The sequence below is a fragment of the Mustela lutreola genome, chromosome 11, assembly GCF_030435805.1.
Source record: "Mustela lutreola isolate mMusLut2 chromosome 11, mMusLut2.pri, whole genome shotgun sequence".
Classification (NCBI taxonomy): Eukaryota; Metazoa; Chordata; class Mammalia; order Carnivora; family Mustelidae; genus Mustela; species Mustela lutreola.
Window position 1 is genome coordinate 13,039,324 of NC_081300.1, and position 25,070 is coordinate 13,064,393.

General features: G+C 46.9%; 1 protein-coding gene across 1 annotated transcript in view; it reads left to right on the plus strand.

Annotated features, from left to right (window-relative positions):
- The window catches only part of KDSR (3-ketodihydrosphingosine reductase), a 39,412-nt gene that overhangs the window by 1,629 nt on the left and 12,713 nt on the right, over window positions 1-25,070 (plus strand). Inside the window, exons 2-7 of the mRNA XM_059140585.1 lie at window positions 3,749-3,838; window positions 6,242-6,298; window positions 10,535-10,600; window positions 10,780-10,875; window positions 17,821-18,012; window positions 23,178-23,261. Coding sequence (XP_058996568.1) covers window positions 3,749-3,838; window positions 6,242-6,298; window positions 10,535-10,600; window positions 10,780-10,875; window positions 17,821-18,012; window positions 23,178-23,261 — 585 coding nt within the window. The remainder of the gene's footprint in view (window positions 1-3,748; window positions 3,839-6,241; window positions 6,299-10,534; window positions 10,601-10,779; window positions 10,876-17,820; window positions 18,013-23,177; window positions 23,262-25,070) is intronic.

The following is a 25,070-nucleotide window of genomic DNA, read 5'->3' on the forward strand; positions in this document are numbered from 1 at the left end:
GGCCCTGAGTAAGATAATGAGTCTGTTGGGGTAAACTAAGAAGAATTTCTTATTTTCACCATCCCATTTTAATACGCCACTATAAATAATGTGAGGATGACATGAATAATTCACATGATGTCACCATCTGTCTTCTTTTTTAATGTCACAAGACGAGGGAAAGCGCCATTCTTTTTCTTGAGAGTTGTTAGGACCGGACCAGGTGGTGTTAGGAAAGGGAGCTAACATTCCGAATGTCTCCTTATGTGAAAGCATGAACAGACTTAGGTCACAATTACTGCTTTCTATTTAGAACAGTTCGCATATACTAGTGTTATCTCCCTAATGACAGCGGTGATACTGCCGGAGTCTTACAGGGTATGTACTTGTGTTTAAAAACCTGTTTAATCGACTTGGGGAGAACTGGAAAATCAGGTCCTTCCTTTTTTGGAGATGGCTGGGAGCAGTTCTTGCTGCAAACCACCCTGTTTCTTGTCCTCAATAAGAGGTGTATGCTGTGATGAAAGAGATAGAAACATTTAAATGATATTTTGCATTGAATCCTAAGAGGATTCAATGGAAAGAAATTAGGAAGAATAAGGAAAGAAATTAGGCTGTTATCTTTCACACCTGGGCCCAGTTTACCAGTTGTCAGGCAACTCCATCCGTGTTTCCCACTTTTCTCAGCCCTTTGGAAAATCTCTGCCATGTTGTTCTGCCATTCAGAATAGCACAGCCTAGACTTGGCTGATGTATACTCTTACGTAGTCTTAGATGCTTAAGCATTAGCTTAATTAGAAGGTTAGTTTCTCACGAGGTAGGAACGAAAGATCGAAGCCTTACCCTTGCTCTTAAGGAAAAGACTTAGAAGTGATCAGGTTGAACAGTCTCTCGTCTGTGCAGTGCGTGGACCCAGCCAGCTTACGTAGCACGGTCTAGAAAAAGGACAGCAATCACAGCAGTAGCACTTTAGAGAATGTAGGTTTTCTCAATAATCTTATCACTTCAGCTTCCATTAATTTATCGAATAACAGATAGGGAAACTTTACTTCCAATTTTTTTGGCATTGTCTATATCAGAGAAACAGTACCCTTGCACCACTCTTGGAAATGAATGTTGGCTGAGTGCTCATTTCGCAACGGCTTATGCCAGGTTCTGTGCTCAGAGTAGGGGGGGATAGATTGGACTCAATGCTTGTCCTCAAGGAGCTTACAGTTTGGTCACAGAGCTAAGATGTGTACACAAAGTGGAAAGGGACAGGTAAAGGAGAGGACTGAGTGACTGAGTCAGAAAGGAGTCCTGGAGGACTAGGATAGGGTAGGTAGGATTGGATAGGTAGGTATGCAGGGGATGTTGGGTGGAGGGACATCGAGGCAGCAGTAACACCATCATACGAGGGCCGGGGGCATATTAATTGCTGTGGAATTGGAATGTCTGGTGAAATTTCAAAAGCCAAAGCCACCCGTGAAATATCTCAGCAGCTGGGCGCCTGGGTGGCTCAGTGGTTAAAGACTCTGCCTTAGGCTCAGGTCCTGATCTCAGGGTCCTGGGATCTACTCCCGCATCAGGCTCTCTGATGTCGGCAGGGAGCCTGCCTCCTCCTCCTCCTCTCTCTCTGCCTGCCTCTCTGCCTACTTGTGATATGTCTGTCAAATAAATTTTAAAAAGTCTTTAAAAAAAAAAATAAAAAGAAATATCTCAGCAGCAAAGAGCTCCTCAGAGGCAACTGTTGGCTAGGGCAGCAGGTAGATTTTTACAGTAACCTTCTGGAGATAATTGGTTAATTACCTGCCAAGGAAGTCTCTTCAGTGGTGAGGACTTGAGGCCAAAGAGAAGTAGGGGACCCTCAGCATCCATGGAGACTGGTACTTTGTATAGAAGTGGTTTTGTGATAATTTTAAAATCATTGAGATGGGGTCAAGGATGTTCATTACAGCATGATTTATATCTAACAGTAAAACATTTGAAATAATCCGAATGTCTGTTAGAGGGAAATCGTCAACTAAGTTTTAGTACCTCTCTCTCCTTGATGTAATATAGTGAAGCCTTTTAGTTTTTTGACATAAAACATTTTGATACGTATTTTTTATTCTATTCTATCCTATTCTGTTTATTTTTAAAGATTTTATTTATTTGTCAGAGAGAGAGAGAGCACACAAACAGGGGGAGCAGCAGGCAGAGGGAGAATCAAGGTCCCCGCTGAGTGAGGAGCCCAATGTGGGACTTGATTCCAGGTTCCTGGGATCATGACCTGAGCCAAAGGCAGACGCCTAACCAGCTGAGCCACCCAGGTGCCCCGATATATGTATTTTTAAAGTAGGATATGATACCATGTAAGGTCAGATACCTCTCTCATTACTTTCCCACTCCCTTCACCGGACAACCCTGGGCCCCCATTCTCTTCCCCTATAATATATAATTTCAAAGGAAAAATGACTAGAAAGATAATACTGCATTTGTCTTATGAAGTTAAATGTATATCAAGCCCTTCCTATTTGCCAGGCACTGTCCTCTTAAGTGCTAGGGACATAGTGGGAGCAGAAATGGAGATGGTATTTTTCTGGCATTAATGAGGCAGTGATAGGAGAAGTGGCCATGAATCAAATAATCACACAAATGCACGGCTGTTTGAGTATGTAAGTGCCATAAAGGAAAAAGGATGCAGTGCTAGAAGGTGGGTTGTAGTTCGGGAAGGGGCAGTCAGTAAAGGTTTTCCTGAGGAAGTGATGTTTGAGCTGAGATTTTTTTTTTTTAAAGATTTATTTTATTTTATTTTATTTTTTTAAGATTTTATTTATTTATTTGACAGAGAGAAATCGCAAGTAGACGGAGAGGCAGGCAGAGAGAGAGGAAGGGAAGCAGGCTCCCCGCTGAGCAGAGAGCCCGATGCGGGACTCGATCCCATGACCCCGAGATCATGACCTGAGCCGAAGGCAGCGGCCTAACCCACTGAGCCACCCAGGTGCCCAAAGATTTATTTTTTGATGGGGTTGGGGGGACATGCAGAGAGAAAGAATCCCAAGCACACTGCCTGCTGAGCACCAAGCCCGGCAAAGCAGGGCTGGATCCCAGGACCCATGAGATCATGGTCTGAGCCGGAACCGTGCTCACCCTACCTAACCACCCAGGTGCCCCTGCGCTGAGATTTAATGGGTGAATGGGAGCCAGCTGGATGAAAAGAGGGGAGAAGAGCCTTTCTGGCAGGGAAGTAGAATGTGCAAAGGCCCTGTGGTTGGAGGGGGCATGGAACTCAAAGACAGCCAGTAGGGCTGAGCTAGATTGTGAGGAGCAGAATAGTACAAGAAGGAAGATTTTACCTTTTAATATTTCCAAAACCTTATTTTTTTTATAATAAGCAATCATGTAAAATATTAGATGATCTGTCCAGGTGGCTCTTCTTTGCATCTCTTTTGAAGATAGTCATACAGAAGATATGCAGTAAGAAAATAAGATTCGTTTGAATTTGGACCCAGAGGTAGACTAATGTATTTTTTATTAGCTCGGTTTATAGGGCACTCTCCTTCCAGTGAATGCAGAGAAACATAGGTGTGCAGTTGATAGTCTAGTACTGCAAACAGCAGCAGCAGGACCCGCTAACAGGGACATCTTTCATATTTGCTCTTCTTTCGTGAAGTCTGGGATGAAGAAACTACGAGCACGAAAAGTCTGGTTCTCGTAGATTGGGTTTTTGAGCCCATTGTCATTTTAAATGAACTTCCCGGAGAAGGGAAATTTCGAGAGCTAAGAAGATTATTATTTTTGCTTTTAGGTTACAGGGGGCTCCAGTGGTATTGGAAAGTGTATCGCTATCGAGTGCTATAAGCAAGGAGCGTTCATAACTCTGGTGGCACGGAATGAGGTAAGTCTTCTGGGCATGTCGTTACCCACTAAATTATTCGGCTTTAGATTTACGGGAGAGGCGGTGCCCGTGTCCTGGGATTTGGATTTCTGGTTCCAGGTGTGATTTTTGAACCACTGGTTGTTTCTCATATTCGGGGCAAAGACTTCTCAGTTGAAGCCAGGCCAGCTTCACAAATATTTATTTAGTTTCACCAACTGTTAGGCAACATGGGAGGCTCTGCGCTTTTGGGTGGGAGAGGCCTCAGGGAGCCAGGGAGGGCGTCCGCCTGCCGGGAGGAGGCGGCAGGGCCCATCACAGGGCTGGTAGCTGCGTCCTCATCAGGACGGGCAGGTGTCGCTCTGGAATTTGCTGATTATCCAGATGATGTCCATCTCTAATGAAACCCACACTCCACCAGGGACTCTTGTTGCTCCCCAGCACTGTAGCAAAACGTGTGTTTTTCTGTGTCAAGTCGACACAAGGTCTGTTTTTCTTTCTTTCTTTCTTTCTTTTTTATCCCCCCAGGGTCTGTGATTCTTGCCAAAGTTGTTTCCGCAGCCAAAGCAATGACACTGTGTTCACACGAACAGTTGTGGAGTCCTCTCACTCCGGGGAGGCGGGGGGAGGCGCGGTGGGGGAGGCGACCATGGCGGTGTTGTCAGCCACCTGCCATTGTTCCGTGCCTGGCGCCATCCATGCGTGGCTCCTGGCGGGTGCTCAAAACAGAGCTGTGGGATGGAGACTTGCAGGGAGGCTGGTGGGAGGGGTGGGGACGCCTGTGTGGCATCTTTGCCAGGGGACTTCGGATTCTCATATGCCAAAGGAGGGCAACAGTGGGGTGACCGGCCACTCAGGTGGGGGTACACAGCTACCCAGGAGCACCTCGGGAAGGGGGGGAATGTTTAAATATTGGCACAGAATTAGGCTTCAATGTTCATAATTTCTTCTTAAAATCAAGAAAGGCAGAATTGGTACTTCCCGTTTGTCCTGATATCTCTAACAGTGAATTTGCTTTGGCATTAAAGCCACTTTATGGGAAGGAAAATATCACTTTATTTTATGTTATTAATGACTTTGTTTATTTACTTTTGAGAGAGAGATTGAGAGAGCACGAGTGAAGAAGAGGGGCAGAGGGAGAAGCAGGCTTCCGGCCGAGCAGGGAGCCTGATGCGGGGCTCGATCCCAGGACCCTGGGATCATGACCTGAGCCCAAGGCAGACGCTTAGCCAATTGAGCCACCAAGGCACCCAGAAAACATAACTTTAATAAAATGGCATTATTTGAGATGTAAACAATGTTGATATTTGATACAAGACCGATGAAAAGGAAGCAGGGGTGGCCCCAAGTTTCAGGTGCTCAAAGGCTCTTTCTGTGGGTCCTTGCATTGCTAGACATGAATGAGCAGATGAGCCTTCTGGCTTCCAGAAATTCTTTATTTTCTAATATAATTGTTTATTCTAATTGTGACAAAGGCAAGTTGTGTCTATCTTTATTAATAGAATATTATTTTACTATAGACACATCCATGTTCAGAAGCCCACGTATCTTTCTGGAGGATTCCCCTCCTCTCTTCTTCTCTAGCTGTCTTGATTTTTTTTTTTTTTTTTTTAAGATTTTATTTGTTTGTTTGACAGAAGAGAGAAATCACAAGCAGGCAGAGAAGCAGGCAGGCTCCCTGCTGAGCAGAGAGCCCAATGCAGGACTCGATCCCAGAACCCTGAGATCGTGACCTGACCCGAAAGCAGTGGCTTAACCCACTGAGCCACCCAGGCGCCCCTGATGTTTTTAAATCACAACTTTTAGAACAAATTGTGAACTGCCAACTGATATATCTCTCTTCTTGAAAAATGAGCCAGACAAGCAAAATTGAGACCTTGGAAGAATCTCTCAGTTACAGGATGGCTTTTCTTGTTCAAGATTATTCTCGGAAAGTAGCCAGGATTAGGTTTCCTCAATCTATCTAAAAGAGTGATTTTTTTTTAGTATATTTGCTTTTATGGGAGAGGAGGAAGATATCGGACACTCTCACAAAAGCACGCTTGACGTGGGATCACAGGATATAGCAGGGCCATGTGGGGGTTCTTGGTTTATGTCACACTCACTGATGTCAGATCCAAACATTTATTAGCATTGAGATGGTGCCCGTCAGCAATTAGTACTGTTAATTGGGATTTTGCAGTTCATTTATTTTTCTGTTATCTTTCAGAAAACCCTTGCTATCACTTAATCATAGCCGAACATAACTTTATAGCTCCTTTCTTTCATACCCTGTGGCCCATAGCTGTACAGTACAGAGGCTGTCTTGAGAGTTTTCTGAACTGTAATAAATACTTACACAAATAATTGCTTTTTCGCCTCATTTAAACAAACAAGCAGACAAATAGACAATCACCAGAACTAATTGTTGTCTGTTGCTTTCAGGACAAGTTGCTGCAGGCAAAGAAAGAAATTGAAAAGCACTCTATTAATGATAAACAGGTATGATCCGTCTTCGGGATACATTTTCTGAACTAGTCAGCGCAGCTGTGTAGAGGGAAGAAAAGTGTTGTTTGAACTGCAAATAGTTCATGTAAAGCACGTAGGATTTTCCTAGTTAAGATATGTATTAGACAGTTTTTTAAAAAGCGAAGTCTTTTGAGTTATCTTCGAGTTCGGGTTGTTACCAAAAACGATAGACTTTGATTTACACGCACCAATGATCAAATAATGTTTTTCTAGAAAGTGATTTTATTTCAGTTATTTATTTAAGGTAACTTTATATAAACACTTAAGGGGAAAGGGGCACTACATTTAATTTTTTGGTTATGGTATTTTTTAATGAATAAAATGGTGTGTATGTATATATATAAAACAGAATAACAGGTTACTGTGGCACTTATCACCCAGCTTAAGAAATGAGATGTACTGGACCCCCGGAGCGCCCTCTGGGAGCCCATGTCAGCTGCCCATATCCTCTGGTCTCATTTCTGGAGGCAGCCCCTGATTTATATGTTGATGCATCCTTTGCTCTTTTCATAATTTCACTAGAGGGTGCACATAACCCTAAATAAGATGCTGTTTATTTCTGCTTCTCTTTGAACTTGATGGCTCCATTCTTATTTTTTTTGTCAGACTTTTTGAGGCATACCTCACATACCATTGAGTTCACCGGTTCAAGTGTACGATTCAGCGCCTACCCGCAGAGTTGCACCACCTGCGCCAGAATCGCTTTAGAGCTTTCCTGTCACCCCGTAAAGAAAGTCGGGACCTTGTCACCCCCATTCCTCCCAGCCCCCCAGCCCCAGGCAATTCCTAATCTGCTTTCTGCCTCCGTAGATTTGTAGGACGTCATTCTCTAGGTACTTTTGTGCAACTTGATTTCTTCCCTAGAGACTGCTTTAGAGATATTTCTGCATTGTTGCATAAAGTCTTAGTTTATCCATTTTTTACTGCTATGTAACATTTTCCTGGATATATTTAGAAGACCTGTTGTTCATCAGTTCTACTGTTGGTGGATATTTTGTTTCCAGCTTTTTGGTTAGTTTTACATCTTGCTGTTACTGAAGTTTTTCTCCATGTCTCTGTGCATGTGTGCAAGGATATCTGTGTCTGGAAATGGAATTGTGGAGGTACAGTTACAGCGCACACGCATCTTCCGCTTCAGCGGAGTGGGCGCACGCCCACCCGTAGTGCTCCAGGCCTCCTGTTGCCTCACATCCTTGCCAACACTTGGTATTGGCAGGCTTACTAATTTTTGCCTTTCGGATGGGTTTTAAATGGTATTTCACTGTATTTTTTTGAAAATTTTAAATTATTTTTTAAAAAATACTTTATTAATTTGAGAGAAAGAGTGTGTGAGCTCAGGGGGCGGAGCAGAGGGGGAGGGAGAGGGAAAGACTCTCAAGCAGACTCCACATAGAGTGAATGCAGAGCCCGGTGTAGGGCTCGATCCCACCACCCAACACTCCGAGATCCTGACCTGAGCCGAAAGCAAGGGTCAGACGCCTAACCTACTGAGCCACCCATGCCCCACACTGTAGTTTTAGTATTCCAAATCCCGTATTCCAAAATACGTGAGAGCTCTTTCCACATCAAGAAAAATAAATCAGCCTCGCCTTTTGTAACTGCTGTAGCGGTCTAGGGACCCACTGGTCCGCAGTCGTCCCTCAGGCGGTGCCGCCGCCGTGTCCTCTGCTTTGGCGCCCTGTGCCGCAGGTAGAGGTCATCGTCTGCATCTCCTCGTGTCCATGTGCGGCGTCTTCCCCAGTACCTTGGCTTCTGTGTCCCCTCCCCTGGAGCCCGAGAGCTTCGGAAAGCTGCCATCTCAGCAAATCTCCCCGTTTTCTTTTATTCCATAGTCATGTGAGTGCTGATCGAGGAAGACGTCTCCTGTCAAAGCGCGGCGCTCGCGTGCTCCTGGCTGAAGGCCAGGCCTGCTGTCCGCAGCCTCGCCCTGCCCTGGCCGCGTTCGCCCCGACTCCCGCCCCCGCCTCAGCCATCAGAAGGCTTGAGGTCATGTGGCAAGTTCCTGGCGCCTCCGTCAGGGAAAGGGAGGACGGGCTGGGCCGGGCCAGAAGGCCTTCGCTGCACAGCTTAGCAGAAGCAGAGCCGCGGGGACACGTTTTTCCTGGTGATTTGTGAACCCCCCCCTTTTTTTTTTAATTTTGCTTATCTGTGGGTTAGCTTTTATTTATAGTAAATGATCTAATACTGTATAAAAAGCCTCGTATAAAAATCCTGGTTACAGGAATAAAACCCAAGGGCAGCTCCTCTGGAATATTCCAGGTCACATTTGCGAAGGGGGCCGTTTCCTTTCCTTAGGGATTTAGCTCCTGTGGACGGCGCTCCTTCCTGCATCAGATTCGACTTCCTGCCCGCTGCATCAGGTTGTCGGGCAGCCCCCTCGTGTCGTGGCTTTAGTCCTTGCGTCGTGTCTTTTCAGAGCTGGAAGGGAGCTTTGTGGTCACTGGCTTCTGACACCCTGGCCGGAGCCGGTGAGGCCGGCGCTGCCTCCTCGGGTCCCGCCCAGCTAGTGGGTGAAGGGGCAGGACTGGAACCCAGGCCTGCCAGGCCTGCGCCTGCGCCAGCTCCTTCTCCCGCACCGCACCCCCTTCAACTAGCAGCCACGCACGGGCGCGTGAGTGGAAGTGGACGTGTGGACATGCCCTCCTGTGTACAGTCCTTCTGTCTGTCCCCCAGCTCGGTGGCCAGTCTCCACCCAGAACTCACGGAAAGACTGAGAAGTGGAGAAATGCCTTTCTGCTTCTCTCCGCAACCCCCCCTTGGAGCACAGAACATTCCGATGTCAGAGGCTAAGCTCTGGATTTGAAAACGTTATCCAAAAAGGGAAATTAAAACAATAGCTCATTGTTAGTCCTCATTAGTATTTTGAACTGCTATTTTATCAATTTTTGTCCAAGTAAGCACGGAAATAAGTGCTTTTTTTCCTCCCCCTTCCTTCTTCCCTTCCTTCCCTTCTTCCTTTCCAGAGACTGAACGGAACTGTTTTCCGTGGCCAGCCTGGGCTGGGCTCTTCCTGGCGTCTGTCGGCCCTGGAACCCCTTTGCGTGGCCCCATTCGGACTGGGTGGGCTCTGGGGCTTGATTGGTGACCCCTGGGAGTGGGCGGCTCATCCAAAATCAGGCACCTCAAGCTCCTAAAATCAGGCACCTCAAGCTCCCACAAGCCCCGAGGGACCCTTGGCCTTGAAAGATAAAAGTCTGGGCTCAGACTCAAACTAAGGTGGCTTTTGCGAGTAGGTGGTGTTTGCTTGTCTCTATTCCCCCTGACAAAGCGGAGCCCCAGCAGGGCCATCAGAGCTTGGGGACTGCTCCAAGGGGAGTATTTTTTTGAGCTTATTTATTAGATTTATTGTTTTTATTTTTAACGACCTTAGATGTTAACAACTTGAGATGCAATTCATATACACTTTATTTATTCTTTATGTAATTTCTGTGTTCTTTTTAACGGCCAGAGCTGTAATTGATGTCCAGTAAACCACATCCATGTGAAAAGTACAGCGTGATGGCTTTTGACAGATGTATACATGTGTAAAAGTGGCGCTGAAATCCAGACACGGAACATGTCCCTGCCCGCAGGGTTCCACTTACCTCCTCGTGGCCCAGGCCTCCCTCCACGTCGGGCCGCAGCTGGTCTCAGAGCTGCTGTCAGTCACTGCAGATCAGAGGCATGCCCAGAGGAGATTTTTACATTTCTTTTCCTTTCTGTTTCCGGGTGAAACTGATGAAAATTGTATGCACTTAAGGGGCACAGTGTGACGACTTGATGCACGTTGGCGTCGTGAAATGCTTGCCCCGTGAAGTTGATTCACACACCCGTCACCTCACACGGTTCCTTCGCGTGTGTGTCGAGAGCACCTAAGAGCTGCTCTTCTGGGGATCTCACGTACACACTAGAGTCGTTACTGTTGGTAGCCAGTGTTCTGTACATGAGACCCCTGGAACTTATTTATCTTACACCCGAAAGCATGTACTTTGACCCACATTTCTTAAGACATGTTTTTGAGTTTGCGCAAGAGAGTTTTCTGTGAAAACTGCCAAGAAAATTAGGCTCCACAGTTGCGCTGTCAGCAGATTTCCAACAGTGCAATCTGTGCCTACAGAGTCAGACTTCCCAGCTATTGGAAAGAATTGCCTTTACTTTAAAAAAATTCTTTAAAAATTCCTTTCAGACACCTGCGTGGCTTTGATCATTTTTTTTTTCTCTTCCTAACAGGTGGTGCTTTGTATATCCGTTGACGTTTCTCAAGACTACAGCCAAGTAGAGAACGTCATAAAACAAGTAAGAGGCTGGGCTAGCTGGAACTCATTCACTTGCCTTTCAGTTGGTTCTTCCCATTCTGGTGTGTGGCTGGGAACTGACAAGTCATCTCTGTCACTTTGATAGTTGTTGTCATTGATTTGCTACAAAGTGATTCTTCTCTTGTTTTACTTCTTGCCTGCTCTCATAAATTTTTCCAGGCACAGGAGAAACTGGGCCCAGTAGACATGCTTGTGAACTGTGCAGGAATGTCACTTTCGGGAAAATTTGAAGATCTTGAAGTTAGTACTTTTGAGGTAAGTAGCCATTTGCTTTTTTTTTTTTTTTTTAAGTTTTCTTTATTTGACAGAGAGGCAGGCAGAGAGGCAGTCAGAGAGAGAGAGGAGGAAGCAGGCTCCCCACCGAGCAGAGAGCCCGAGGACCCTGAGATCATGACCCAAGCCGAAGGCAGAGGCTTGAATCCACTGAGCCACCCAGGTGGCCCGCCATTTGCTTTTTGCTCATCGAGCAACTCATACGCTCCAAGCAGAGCAGGGCCACAGGGGAAGGCTTTGCAATTGAAACAGATAAAATGCATTCAAATTTTCTAGAAGCTTTAGAAGGCTGGGGGAAGGTTGGACAAGGTTTTGGTCCCAGTGCCATGACCATCCAAACTTAAGAGCTTTGATGTGTCTCTGGACCTTGGTCCGCCCGGCTGTACGACCCCCAGCCTGACATGCATCACGGTGACCATTCACCGCGGGCCTCTCTGCAAGAGGCTCTCTGTGAGCCGAGAGATGCTGGATTCTCACCTCAGCCATCGGGGTTTGGAACAGCGGTAAGCCAGCAAAGTTTAAGGTTGCAAAGTCAAGACGAAAAGATAACCCATCCTATTTTGGTTTGTATTTTTAAACAGATTTGCCAGGGACTGTCTCTTAGTAATCTCTGTCAGCTCTCAGTTAAGTGGACAGCAGTTGTGTAGTCCTTCTAGAGTCCAGGAGAGTTTTTTAGTGGACGTTGCCTCAACTGTCTTTTCCTTCATGACCCGCCCTAGTGGATTTGGATGTTTTACTCTGCGAAGGTCACGTTTGCCGGGAGCTGGGAGCAGAGGGCCGCCTTCTCTGTGGCCCGAGTGTCGGCCGGCCCCTTTATCAACTCGGCATGAAAGGCGGTGGTCGGGGCCGCTTGCCTTGACCGCAGGTTATCGGGGAGAGGTGGGGGCCGGTTCCCGCAGCTGGGTGCAGTCCGCTGGGGAAGGCGGCGGAGACTGCGGAGGTGGCCCGCGCAGTCGGGTGTGTGGGAGTGTGTGTGGACGGTGTGAGTGTGAGTGAGTGTGTGCGCATGAAGGAGTGTGTGCTTGTGTGTGTGTATGAGACAGAGAGAGAGAGCAGCTAACGGAGGGGGAATCCACAGACTCACCCTGACCGAGTGTGGGCGGTGAGCTCACCAGGAGGCCAGTATGGGGCGGGGGGCGGAGGCTGAGGAGGTCTGGGGGGTGAGGGGTCAGCTTCTGGAGCATGGTGGGGTGGAGCAGGGGCCAGGAGGCCTGGGCCCTTGAAGGCCACCACGGGGAATTTGGCTTTTAGTCCAAAACCCTTGAAGAGACCTGAGCCCTGCCAGGCATGGTGTGTTCCGGTGTTGAGAGGCTCTTTGTGCCTGCTGTGGCAGGGCACTGGGTAGACGGTGTCAGAGGCCGGGCAGGGGGTGGTGACGTGGGGGCATTTGGGGGTAAACTCGGAATGAGGGGGCGGGGGTGGAGAGGGGCACACGAGGGGCTGTTGGAAGTGGTCCTGCCCCAGCGAGACCCAGACTTTGGTAACCCAAAGCCTGTGGCCTCTGTCCCAGTGACAAGGCCTCTTCCCAACTGCCCTGAACGCAGGCATCAGGCCACTGTACTCGGGGCGTCCCTCTGTCTGGCCCACACCTGCCCCCCCCCCCCTTACTCTCCCCCTGTATGTCTCAGTCTGCAGCATTTTGGTCAAGGCTCCTTGTCCAGAAGTCCTGCCGGAACCCACACTGCCAGGTCTGATGCGTTTTCTGGAGACAAGAGTTCCATGTTTATGTAACATGAATTCTCTCTTCTTTTTTTACTTGATTGTGTTGTTTTGGTTGCTTATCTCGTTTGAACTTGACTGAGGCTCACAGGGTCCCCAGCACAAGGGTTCCCTGCACAGGCTGGTTGACTGTGGGGTCACAGCTCACAGCTGGGGGACCTCAGCACGTGCCGCGTGGCTCCCTGGGGAGAGGCCTCTTGGAAACTTGTGCCTGCTTCCTCTGGACTCTGACCCTGGTGCCTCTTGCCCTTGCTGATTGTGCTTCGTGCCCTCTGGCTGCCATAAATCTGAGTCATGGGTACGCCGAGGTGTGGCGTCCGGGAGGCCGCCCTGGGAGTCACTCAAACTGAAGATGGTCTTGGGGAGCACCAGGGCACCTCTCTTAATTTTGCTGTTTAATAGTTTTCTTTGTGGATTCTTAGAGCAATATCCTGTTTTATCTCCCTGTGGTTGTTAGTGATAATTATTTTCACTTTTTGATTGGGATGACATTGCCTCTATGAATCCACATGGGGAGAGCTGATTCTTAACAATATCAAGCCTTTTAACCTCTGAACGTGGTATATGTTTCCATTTATCTAAATTTTCTTTCATTTCTCTCAGCAGTCTTCTGTGGTTTTCAGAGTATGGGTCTTGCACCTCATTTTTCTATATTTCCCATTTTCTGATGCCATTAGAAATTGTATTTTTTTTTTAAAGATTTTATTTATTTATTTGACAGAGAGAGATCACAAGTAGGCAGAGAGGCAGGTAGAGAGAGAGGAGGCAGCAGGCTCCCTGCTGAGCAGAGAGCCCGATGCGGGGCTCGATCCCAGGACCCTGAGATCATGACCTGAGCCGAAGGCAGCGGCTTAACCCACTGAGCCACCCAGGCGCCCCTAGAAATGGTATTTTTGATGTTAGTTTCTGAGTGTTCATTGCTAATGTAGAGAAATTCAATTGATTTTTGTGTGTTGATCTTGCAGAGTTGCTAAAGTCCATTATTAATTCTAGTGCTCACATTAATTCTGGTCTAGATTTTCTGCATTTAAGATCGTGTCATGTGCGTTAGTTTTACTTTTTCTGTTCCCATCTGGGCACCCTTGTTGTACCAGCGAGAGCGTCCAGCACAGAGTAGAAGTGGTGAGAGCAGACATGGCTTGTGGTGTTCCTGATCTTGGGAGAAAACATCTTTTTTGCCATTAAGTATGATGTTTTGTAGTTCTGTTCTCTTTTGTTGTGTTTGGCCCGATGCCCTGTACCAAGTTGAGAAACTTCAATTCCAAGTCTGCTGAGAGTTTTTTGGTTTTTGGTTGTGTTTTTTGTTTGTGTGTTTTTGAGAGAGAACATGCACAAGTCGAGGGTGGGGAGGGGCAGAGAGAGAGGGAGAGGGAGAGAATCTTAAGCACATTCCACACCCAGTGCAGGGCCCAACACGGGGCCGGATCCCAGGACCCTGAGATCATGACCTGAGCCAAAATCAAGAGTTGGATGCTTAACTGACTAAGCCACCCAGGTGCCCCTGCTGAGAGAATTTTTATAAGGAATGGAGGTTGAATTTTGTCAGGTCCTTTTTCTATTGGGATGATCACAGAGTTGTTTTTTTAGTTGATATGGTGAATTATACTGATTCATTTCCAATGTTAAACCAGTCTTGCATTCCTGGGCTCGACCCCACTTGGCTATTAATCCCTTTTGTGTTCTTGAGGGATATTAGTTGGAGTTTTCTTTTCTTGTATTGTTATTTTCTGATAATTGTGTAAAGGTAATGCTTGCATCTTGCATAAGTAGGAAAGTAGTCCCTCCTCTTCAGTTTTCTGGAAGGATTTGTATAGAATTGATGCTATCCTTCCTTAAATGTTTGCTAGAATTTACTAAAATTTGCTAGAATTTAGTGAAGCCTTATCTTACCTTATCTCTATGGAAAGTTTTCTAACTGTAATTCAATGTCTTTAATAGATGTAGAGCTACATTTGTATCTTTTTTTTTTTTAAAGATTTTAAATACTTATTTGAATGAGAGAGAGAGAGAGAGAGAAGGAGTGGGAGAAGGGGAAGAGGGAGAGAATATCCAAGAAGACTCCTGCTGAGGGCAGAACCCGATGTGGGGCTGGATCTCATGATCTGAGAGTCAGACTCTTAACAGACTGAGCCACCCAGGTGCCTCTGCATTTTTATCTTCCTTTCTATTTCTTTCTTGAGTGACCTTTGGTAGCTTGTGGCTTTCAAGGAATTTGTCCATTTCATCCAGGTCATTGAATTGATAGGCACCAAGCTGTTCATCATATTCCCTTCTCATCCCCTTAATATCTAGAGTTTGTAGTGATAGCACCGCTCCCATTTTGTTTTTTTTATTAAGATTTTATTTATTTATTTGAGATACAGAGAGACAATTAGGCAGAGCGTTAGGCAGAGGGAAAGGGAGAAACAGGCTCCCCACCAAGCAGAGAGCCTGATGCAGGGCCTAATCCCAGGACTCTGGGATCATGACCTGAGCCGAAGGCAGACGCCTAACTGACTGAGCCACCAAGTTGCCCCACCTCTCTGGTTCTTGATATTGATAGTTTGTGTCTTTTATCTTTCCCAACCAGCAGGACTTGATATTTATTAATTTTATGGATCTTCTCAATAAACAGCTTTTGGTTGTATTAATTTTCTGTTGTCTTTCTCTTTTCTATTTCTTTTATTCCCTCTCTTATTTTTGTGATTTCCTTTTTTCGGCTTACTTTTGTTTTAATTTGCTCTTCTTTTTATAGTTTTTTAGGTGGAAGCTGAGGTCATGCATTTGAGGCCCTTCCCTCTTCAAATGCAGTGACCCATGCTACAGATTTCCAGCTCAGTGATGCTAAGGCAGCGTCCCACACATTCTCATATGTTGTGTTTTCACGTCAGTTCAGTTACAGATACTTTATCATTTTTCATTTTTGCTTTGACCCTTGGATGGTCTAAAAGTGTGTTATTTAGTTCCTGAATATTTGGGAGATTTTCCAGAAATCACTTACTTGCTGATTCCTGATTTAATTCCATTGTGGCTAGTGGACATACTTGTGTGACTTGACTCCTTTAAGATTTGTTGAGACTTGCTTTTGGCCCAACATGCAGCCTCTCCTGTGGCCGTGCACGTGGGAAGACCGTGTATCTGCTGTTTCTCGGGTGGAGTGTTCTAGCAGTGTCTTTTGGGTCTGGTTGGCTGAAATGTTGTTCAGGACTTCCATGTCCTGACTGGTTTTGTGTCCCCTTATTCTTACAGTTACTGAAGGAGGGGTATTGAAATCTTGGATTATAATTGTGGATTTGTCTGACTATGTTTTAAATAGACTTTTAGGGGCGTCTGGGTGGCTCAGTTGGTTAAGCATTCAACTCTTGATGTAGGCTCCGGTCACAATCTCAGGGTTTTGAGATCAAGCCCCGGGTTGGGCTCTGAGCTGGGTGTGGAGTCTGCTTGAGAGTCTCTCTTTCTCCCTCTGCCCCTCCCCCACTCCACTCATGTAGGCCCGCATGCTCTCTCTTTCTCTCAGAAGAAAATAATAAAAACAAATAAATAAGTAAACAGATTTTTAGCTGATACACCTGGGTTTTAGCCCCATGCCTCGCCTCCTGCCCCCAGAGGTGCTTCTGGTGCTGCTCAGGCCTGTGGGGCTTCTCTGTGCCGGCCTGCTCTCAGTTCCTCTGTTCCTTGCTTAGCATTCGGCTGTCTGCTACGCGCGTTGTCACCCACCATTCTCTTTTTCAGCTTCCAAAATGTTCTCGCTGTTCTTTCTTTTCCTGTTGTCTATGCTTCTGTGGGTTGTTGGCGTTTAAAAAATTTGTTATCTTTTCACCAAGATTTTAGTGGGGTCTCTGAAGGGAGCGGAGGTTAACACTTGGGTTCAGCGTGCCTTCTTTTTTCAGTACTTTTTTAGAGCATTTTTATTATGAAAATAATGTGATGATATCAAAAGACATTTTGGGAAAGATGGGAAATCCCAGCATCCTAACACAATCACTTACAAATTTCCTTTATTGATTTATTTATTAGAGAGAGAGAGAGAGAGAGAGGAGAGAGAAAGCGTGCGCATGAGTTCGGGGAGGAGTAGAGGGAGACTGAAAGAGAGAGAGAATCTCCAGCAGACTCCCTACTGAGCCCAGAGTCTGTCTTGAGGCTGAGATCAGGACCCACGAGATCATGACCTGGGCCAAAATCAAGAGTCAGACTCTCAACCGCCTACACCTCCCAGGCACCCCACAATCACTTACCGTTTTCTGTACTTCCTGTGTTTGGTACCTGTGTGCACGTACTTTTATTTAATATTTGAATTGGCTACAGTCCCAGTGTAAATACAGTATTGTATGCCCTCTGCTTTTGTAAACTTGCGGAATAACTATTTCCCCATCCTCCTGCTGTTCTGATCTCTAAAAGCCACATAACTTCTGTAGAGCTAACGTTCTGTGGTTGACTCGGAGTTCCACAATATTTGGTTACACAGGCTGATAGATCTAGTATTTTTCCAGGACTTTTAATATAGAGTCATTTTGATGCAAGTACTTTTAGACTTCCAAGTTAAAATGTAAGGTTTTTAAGAGTTCCTAGGACGAAGGAAAATAGACTCTTGGTACCTACGTGCGCTCTTAGCCACTATAGCCTAAGAGCCAGTGCTGGTCACGCGCTCACTGCAGCCCCGGGGCTGTGCTCTCCTTGACTTGTGTTTCCTCATCCAGTTCTCGCAATAGCCCTCTGAGCTAGTACGAGCGTGAGGCCTGGGTTCAGCTGCAGAACTAAGTAGCATGTCTGACTTTCTTCATCACCAAATAGGTAGAAAACGGTCGAGCCAAGGCTTCAAACCCGTCAGTGCTGTTAATCACTCTCCTAGTCTCTTTGTGATCTTTCTGTGATCTTCTAGTAGGATAGGAAACATTCCTAAGACTGTCTTTCAAAAAGTATTACCCTCAAGACATAGTGTACTTTTGATAAGGAGAAAACTACTCCTGACCGGTTTTCAGCAAAGACATCCCTGCGGTCATGGTGAGAATAGCGGACTAGACTGAGACAGGCTTCCGAGGGCAGGTCACGGGCATCCCGGCTCATTTACAGGCTCACGGCTTCCTCCCTTCCCTCCGCTCATCCACCGGCTCCCAGTCACTCCGGCTCCGCTGCGGAACTCAGAGCGGGAGAGCAGATAGAATCCCCATGAAGCGCAGCCTTGAGGCTTGGCCCTTGCTCACCTGCTGCGCGGCTCTTTGTTCCTTGCAGCGACTCATGAGCGTCAACTACCTAGGCAGCGTGTACCCCAGCCGCGCCGTGATCACCACCATGAAGGAGCGCCGCGTGGGCAGGATCGTCTTCGTCTCCTCCCAGGCGGGACAGCTGGGGTTATTCGGCTTCACGGCCTACTCGTCCTCCAAGTTTGCCATCAGGGGATTGGCTGAAGCTTTGCAGATGGAGGTAAGCGCTGTGCTCAGTTTCCCGTGTCTGTCCCCTTCGGTTTGTAGTCGCTTTACACACGCCGTTGCCTCGACTCAGACATTTGTAGACTTGACGTCAGTGAAGGGCAGTCGGCCCAACCCTTGCATTCTGCAGGTAACGTTTTTCATCACATGAGGATAATGATAGAAGCAAAATGGGCGTGAGGTGTTTCACTTGCTTCATTTAATACACAAAGTACTACTGTTTACAGAGTATTTTTGGCCTCATTCCGTGTGAATATGCATCAGGTTAACCAGATACTTTATTCTCTGGCGGTGTTTCTGTAACAAAAAGATGTGTCCTTAATGACTGAATAATGAACGTAGCATGTGTTTGAGGGAGAAGCTTAAATCAGCTACAGTCTAGCTCTCAGCATTTAGACAAATCATTTAACTTGGTCTGCTTCCTTTTCTGAAAAACAAGAGAGTTGGACTAAAAAATATCATTTGGCTCTCTCTCTCTTACATCTTACTGTCTTAAAAAAATACTGATGAGAGCGAGTGCTTTTTATTTTCCCAGTTAATAGAGCATGTTGTGAAAGAGGCTTAACATCCAAATAAGTGTTTGTCATCATGCGACAACCTTCACACAATCTCGCTTGTGTGAGGCAGACTTCTGCATTGTTGTCAAGTGGGGACGCTTGGGGACACATACCCATCCCAAATTACACGCTGAAAGGCAAGGTAAAATTCTCTTGTGAGATAGGTTAAAATAACGCCACATCGTGTTAAGAGCCCAGAAGAGAATTCATTGTGATCAACCTTCTTGCAGTAAGAGTGTGATTTGGGGATATTGTTTACTGATTTATATTAGGAGTTAGCAAATTTTTTTCTATCAGGGCCAGCTTATAAGTATTTTAGCCTTTGAGGGGTAGATGGTGTCTCTTGTAACCCCTCCAGCCCACTGTGAGAGCAGGAAAGCAGCCATGTGTGATATGTGAATGTACAGTTATGGCTGTGTGCCAATAAAACTTTATTTTTAAAAACAAGTGGAGGGCCAGATTTGTCCCACAGGCCATAGTTTCCTGACACCTGATTTAGAAAATCCCCAGGAGAGTCCTTGATGGTATGTGACAGACCACACTGCCCAGCTGTGGGACAAACGTTGCAGTACAGATGAGCTGTCCAGTCAGTGACACAATCCTGATGTGCCTCTTAGGGACTGATCAACTCTGCCGTGGTCATCAAAGCGGAACCAGCCCCCAATTTCCTTTTTATTAAATGGCTTAATACTCTTAATCAATAATAGGGCATTATAATGTTTAGCTAATGAGGCCTGTGTGGTTGTGAAATTTCAAAACAAGAATATCAGTATTTCTTTTGAAATGTTTACTTTGAAAATCCTTTTGCAAATAACCACTTGATTTCTAGAACGGTTTGTGAGGTATATGGGCAGACGTGGTTACGTCACCTTATAGATACAGGAATGTGGAATCTTCAGTAGTTCATGGAATTGCTCAAAGTGGCATCGTTATTTTGCAATAAAAATAGTAACAAATTCCTTGCCTCCCCGAAGTCCTCTGCCTGTCTGCCATGGTAGCTGATGTGTCTATACTTCAGGTCAGAAGTTGCCGGATTCATCTGGCTAGTAGTCTCAGCCGTTCACTTTGGTCTCAGACACCTGCTAAGGAAATGGCTATTTTAGAAATGAAAAATCTGCTTATTAAGGCTTTTTGTTCCTAAGTCTTGTCTTGCAGAGCTTCTCCAGGATTTGCTCATTGAGGGCAAAGTGTGTAATCTAGGTGGCCTGGTTTCACTTCGGGTAGAATGGGATGTTCCTAAAGAAGAGGGAAAGGAAGTGAGTTGCTAGTAGAGTCCCCAAAGCCTCTTTGGGATAAGTGTGATTCACACGCTGCTCGTAGCTAGTGTGAACTTGAAGGCTGCTTGACTTTGGTCCATATTTAGACTCCATGAAAAATGTCCCCGTGTAAACACAAAATTAACATGTACCACGAGGGAAATAAATTCAATAATCAAAATCCAGTTTTATTTATAGCAGACTTGCATCAAAACCATTGTTTCCCTACAAACGTACGGTGCTGGTTTTGGAAACCTGGCTAATTCCACTGACTTTGCCAGGGTGGTTGTGTTTTCTGGGCATGAAACAGACCTTATCTAGAATTGCTCAGGCTCTAAGTACTTTTTGATAATCCTTTCTGGTTTAATTAACTCTTAAGCCTTCCTGTCAACCCCATCCTTTGCCCACAAACTGAAGTAGGGCCCTAGAAATGTTTTGTGTACAATGAATAAGTTTGAAAGAATGCTTTTTTGTATTTTTTGGTTTTTCTTTTTTTTCTTTAACTCAGTCTTTCAGGTATAAATGTAGGATTTAAAGATTCTAAAAGGTAATTTTTTTGGAAAGCAGATTTTTTTTTTTAAAGATTTATTTATTTGAGAGAGAGAGAGACAGCACAGAGGTAGAGGGAAAGGCAGGCTCCCCACTGAGCAGGGAGCCTGAGGTGGGACTTGATCCCAGGACCCTGGAATCATGACCTGAGCTGAAGGCAGATGCTAGCAGACTGAGCCACCCAGGCGCCCCTGACTTGGGTCACAGCCAAAGATGTAGTAGCAGACACCAGGTAAAAGCTTCCCTCCAAGGCCATCTTTCCCACAGTGTGAAAAGGAAGCTGAAGCTGACCTTCTGGAACTTTCCCTCCACAGCTCTGCTCCTCTCTCCAGCACCCCCCGCCCCCCCCACCTTCGTTTCGCTGGAATTAGGAACTACACATTGTAGGTGGGATTATTTTGATGATAAATTGGTTCTCGAGCAGAGGGTTGGCCTTCTGGTTGAAATGGAGACCAGGGAGGAGGAAGAAACCGATAAAGGGATGGTAGGGGCGGAGTGGGAGGACAGAGAACGGTCAGCAGGAGTGAGGACAAACGCACAGTGGTGAGGTAAGCGGGGGAATCAGCCAGTGAGGGCCCGGCCTATTAGTTCTTAGAGAAAGTGGTGATCTCTGGGAGTCAGCATTGTCTTAGCAAGAACATGTGAAGCCAAATTAATCGCTTTTCCTTTTCTGCTGGGGTTATGGGGTTAGTTGATTAAAGGAAAGTGATGATATAGTTTGGTGGATTTTGATTTTTACCAATTATTTGACCCAGAGTTTTGGGTCAAATAAGTCAAATAAGTCAAATAAGTAAGCTCCACGAGGGCAGAGACTCTGTCTGAGTTGCTGACATCGTATCCTCATTCATAAGCCATTACTGGCACACAGTAGGTGCTCAATACGTGTGTGTTGGATGGAGAAATAAAATGATTGGGTGATTAGCCACTGGAGGTATTCAGCCATGGGTGGAGAGAGTCATTGTGCTTCATGATGGTAGGGATGTCAGCAGCTCCCGGAAAGGGGAGGGACTGGTTTCTCCCAGCCCTGACATCTGTGCCCACCCCGGGATGAAGCTGTTCTGGAGGGCCGTTTCAGCCCTTCGGCAGCTCAGCCGTAACCTTGAATCTGAGAAACACGGTTCTGATGAACTGTCTCCTATTAGCTTAGGCCACAGTCCTTATGTGTCGCAGGAGGAAGGGGCACAGAAGCAGCGGAGAAACGACCGTGTCCCAGCAGAGTCGGCCTCAGGCTTCCTAGGGGCTGGTTACCGCCTCTTGGCTTTTGAGGGGTATTTTTGTCTGGTCTGTGCACCACAGAGGGCAAGGCCGTGGGAGACAGATTTTAAAGTCACTGTCTCAAAAACAAGTGGAAGAGAAATCGCTTGCTCATCAACCTCACAGCCTGGCCTGGATCCAGAGCTATTTATGAGCGTAGCTGGGCCTTGAAGCTGCGTGCCCCATCGATGCTGAGCGAACGAGCTCTCGCACGGCCCCGGTGCGCTGGAGCTCGGCCAGCAGAGACATCACCCTCGGCTGGCGTGCCCGTCAGGGTGGCCGGCCGGGATCTGCTGCCTGCATGCTTCTCCCCACCCTTCCAGCAGCTCCCGCAGGCTTAGAACGCCGCCTCACAGAGGAACCCCAGGAGAAAAAGGCCCGTGTGAAAAGATGGGGCCCCGGGATGCTCTGAGAGGCTGTTGTGTGAGGAAGCGGTCTTGTCACTCCTCAGCCCCCGTGAGGTACGTGGGGGCCTCCCCACCACCAGCTGCCTGTCCACTCTCAGCTCCCCTCGCTGTCGTCCTGGGGCCGAACAGTGAGCCAGCAGCGAGTCCACGGGCAGCAGTTGTGATGGTATGAACTGTTGCCCTTCGAGCCATTAAGAATCGGGGCCAGATGAGAGTGTGGAGCAGGGCCGCTGACGGGCAGGATCTTTGGGAGGGTGTGTCCTGGCTGACTAGTGGGAGAATCTTCTGGAGTCTTCTTGTTCCGGGCGTGTTGATGAGTAGAGAATTTCAGTGGAGGCCTGGTGGTGAGGTAAACAAGCCTAAGAGCCCGCGTTAAGCTGGGGAAGGAGTTTCTGCATCTAAGTAAGGATGAGGTGGCCTTGGGAGAGGTGCTTGGCCGGTCTGGCCCAGGACTCACCAGGGGGAGAATCCTGTTGGCTGGTTCTGCGGTGGAGGGCAGAGTAACTTCTGATGCCCTCGGGGGCGGAGACTGGTTGCCTGGGGAGTTCTTGATCAGGCCAACGTCTCAGGGATTCATCTACTTCTCAGCTGGGGCCTAGGGAGAGGGTTTTGAGTGATCTTCATGTATTTTGTCGATGAAATCAGTAAGAGTTTCAGAGGCAGCCGTTGAGGAAGCCAAATTTGCAGTCTGATGGTGGAGGAGCAAACCTGTCCCACTGGCTGGCATGCAAGGCCCGAGTGCTGTTGGGGTCGGGGAGGGGCACGGATAGACTGCCTTTCAGCCGGCCTTCCTCCTGGGCCTCCTTCCCCCAGGGCCTCACCTGGCCCGCGCGGGGTGGGCAAAACTTAGAAGGAGGTGAATCTCTGTACCTCGGGGCCAGCCGCCTTCTGAAGTAGAAGTTACTGGGGCGGGCTTTTTGCCTTTCTTCCTAGATGATCTTCGTGGAGCGGAGTTTTCTGATCCCATGAGGGCTGGTTCTCCACCTGCAGAATCACCCTGCTGGTCTCGCCAGCTTCTGAGAGAGTCAGGGAGGTCATCTGTCGCATGTGCCCCCGGCAGTCAGTGCAGGAAGATAAGGGAAGAAGCGAGACCATACTTTGTTTACTGAAGGGACACGTGTCGTTTCTGAAATGCAGGTGAAGCCATACAACGTCTATGTCACAGTTGCCTACCCGCCAGACACAGACACCCCTGGGTTCGCAGAAGAAAACAAAACCAAGGTAAGTGTTTGCCGGTGTCTGTTTTGATGTTGTAAACCCCTTTCCCAATTTTCTGACTTTCCGCCCATCAGCCTGGAGTCATTTTCATCAGTCAGAAAATTGACTGATTTTCAACTAATGTGCTAGGTAGACGTGTCTGGACTTTCTGGACCTTCCATGTGGGGTCTTAGAGAACACAGCCTGTATTTCCCAAGGCCATGACTTTTGCTAATAATCTTCAAGGGCTTACTTAGTTAATAAGGTATTTTCTTGGTGAGGTTGAGTATGGCCTTGTATTTTTAACTAACGAGATGTTGTTCCTTAACAATGATATTCTCTCCTCTGAACTTAAACACCTGATTGCCGATCCTGACTTAGCATTTCAGAAACGGATCTTAGGATTCCCTCATTCTCCCTCATTAACTTCTCAGCTCCTTGCCTGGTGCCCAGCGTCTGCCCAGTGCTCAGGCCAGTAACGGAGAAGCCAGCCTTGGTCCTTCTCCCACACCACTCACCCGCTTGACCACACATCCTCTTGGCTCTCCTCTCCCAACTTACCCTGAATTGGACCTTTTTTAAAAGCAAAGCAAAACAAAACAAAACTGCGATTATCAGGACTAGCCTCACACCGCCTCTTCACACGAGGGCCTGTAATCCTTTTAAAGAGTAAGTCAGGTCTTGTCACTGCCCTGTTCAAACCCCTCTTGTGCAAAAACAAAAACAAAAAGACCCTTCTTGTGCAGCACAGTCTAATAGAATTCTCTAGAATGGAAATGTTCTGTGTCTGCACTCTCCAATATGGTAGTCACATTGTGGCTCTTAAACACTTGAAATGTGGCTAGTGGGACTCCCCATCATAAATCTGAATTTTTTAAAAAGGTTTTATTTATTTTTTTGACAGAGACACAGCGAGAAAGGGAACAGAGCAGGGGGAGTGCGAGAGGGAGAAGCAGGCTTCAGGCTTCCTGCTGAGCAGGGAGCCCGATGTGGGTCTTGATCCCAGGACCCCAGGATCATAACCTGAGCCGAAGTGGATGCTTAATGACTGAGCCACCAGGGAGTCCCCCTTGCTTCTTTCTGTCTCTGTACAGACTTCACCCTGAGAGGCCTTCCCTGACCCTCTGTATCTCAAAGGTCACTCCCTTGGAATATTCACCTTCCTGTCCTCTGGCTTTATTTTTCTTTATAATGCTTATTGCCACTGGACATTTACATTATAGCAAGGACAGTCCTGCTGAGCTGAATGCAAACTTCGTGCTTTGTTCAAAGAAGCCTCTTCTTTAGCCTAGATGTGCTGTAGGCACCCTGCCAGCAGAGGACGTGAGTGGAGAAGGGAATGGATCAGAACTTACTGCCTTGAATGGGCGCGGATTGGTTTTCCCCTCCTTTATACCAGTGCTTAGTAAGTGTGAGGCTCTGCGGCATAAAATTTGGCACTTATGCACCATAGACTGTCTATTTGCAAAGAAATGTCTATGATTTAGAAGTTTTTTTCCCTTTTCATTTCTCTTTGGCTCTGCCTCTTAAGATTACAACTATTTCAAAGAAGTAAATTTAAGCCAAATGCCCTGTGTTAGAATAAGCAGGGGTCTGCTAAGCAGATTTGCAACATTTGGTAACAGTCTTTTCGTTGGAAGCCAAAGCTGACAAGGAGTGGTGATTTCCCTGTGAAGATTGGATTTTGATGTTAAGTTGGGTTTTTTCCCTCTAGCAATAGTGTTGAGCCGACTTCTTGGGATAAATCAAACCGTGTGTTGGTGTGTGGGCCCTGTAGGGGGCGCCATAGTGCTTTAAAATCTAATGCGTGTGTGGCCGGGTTGTGCCAGACTG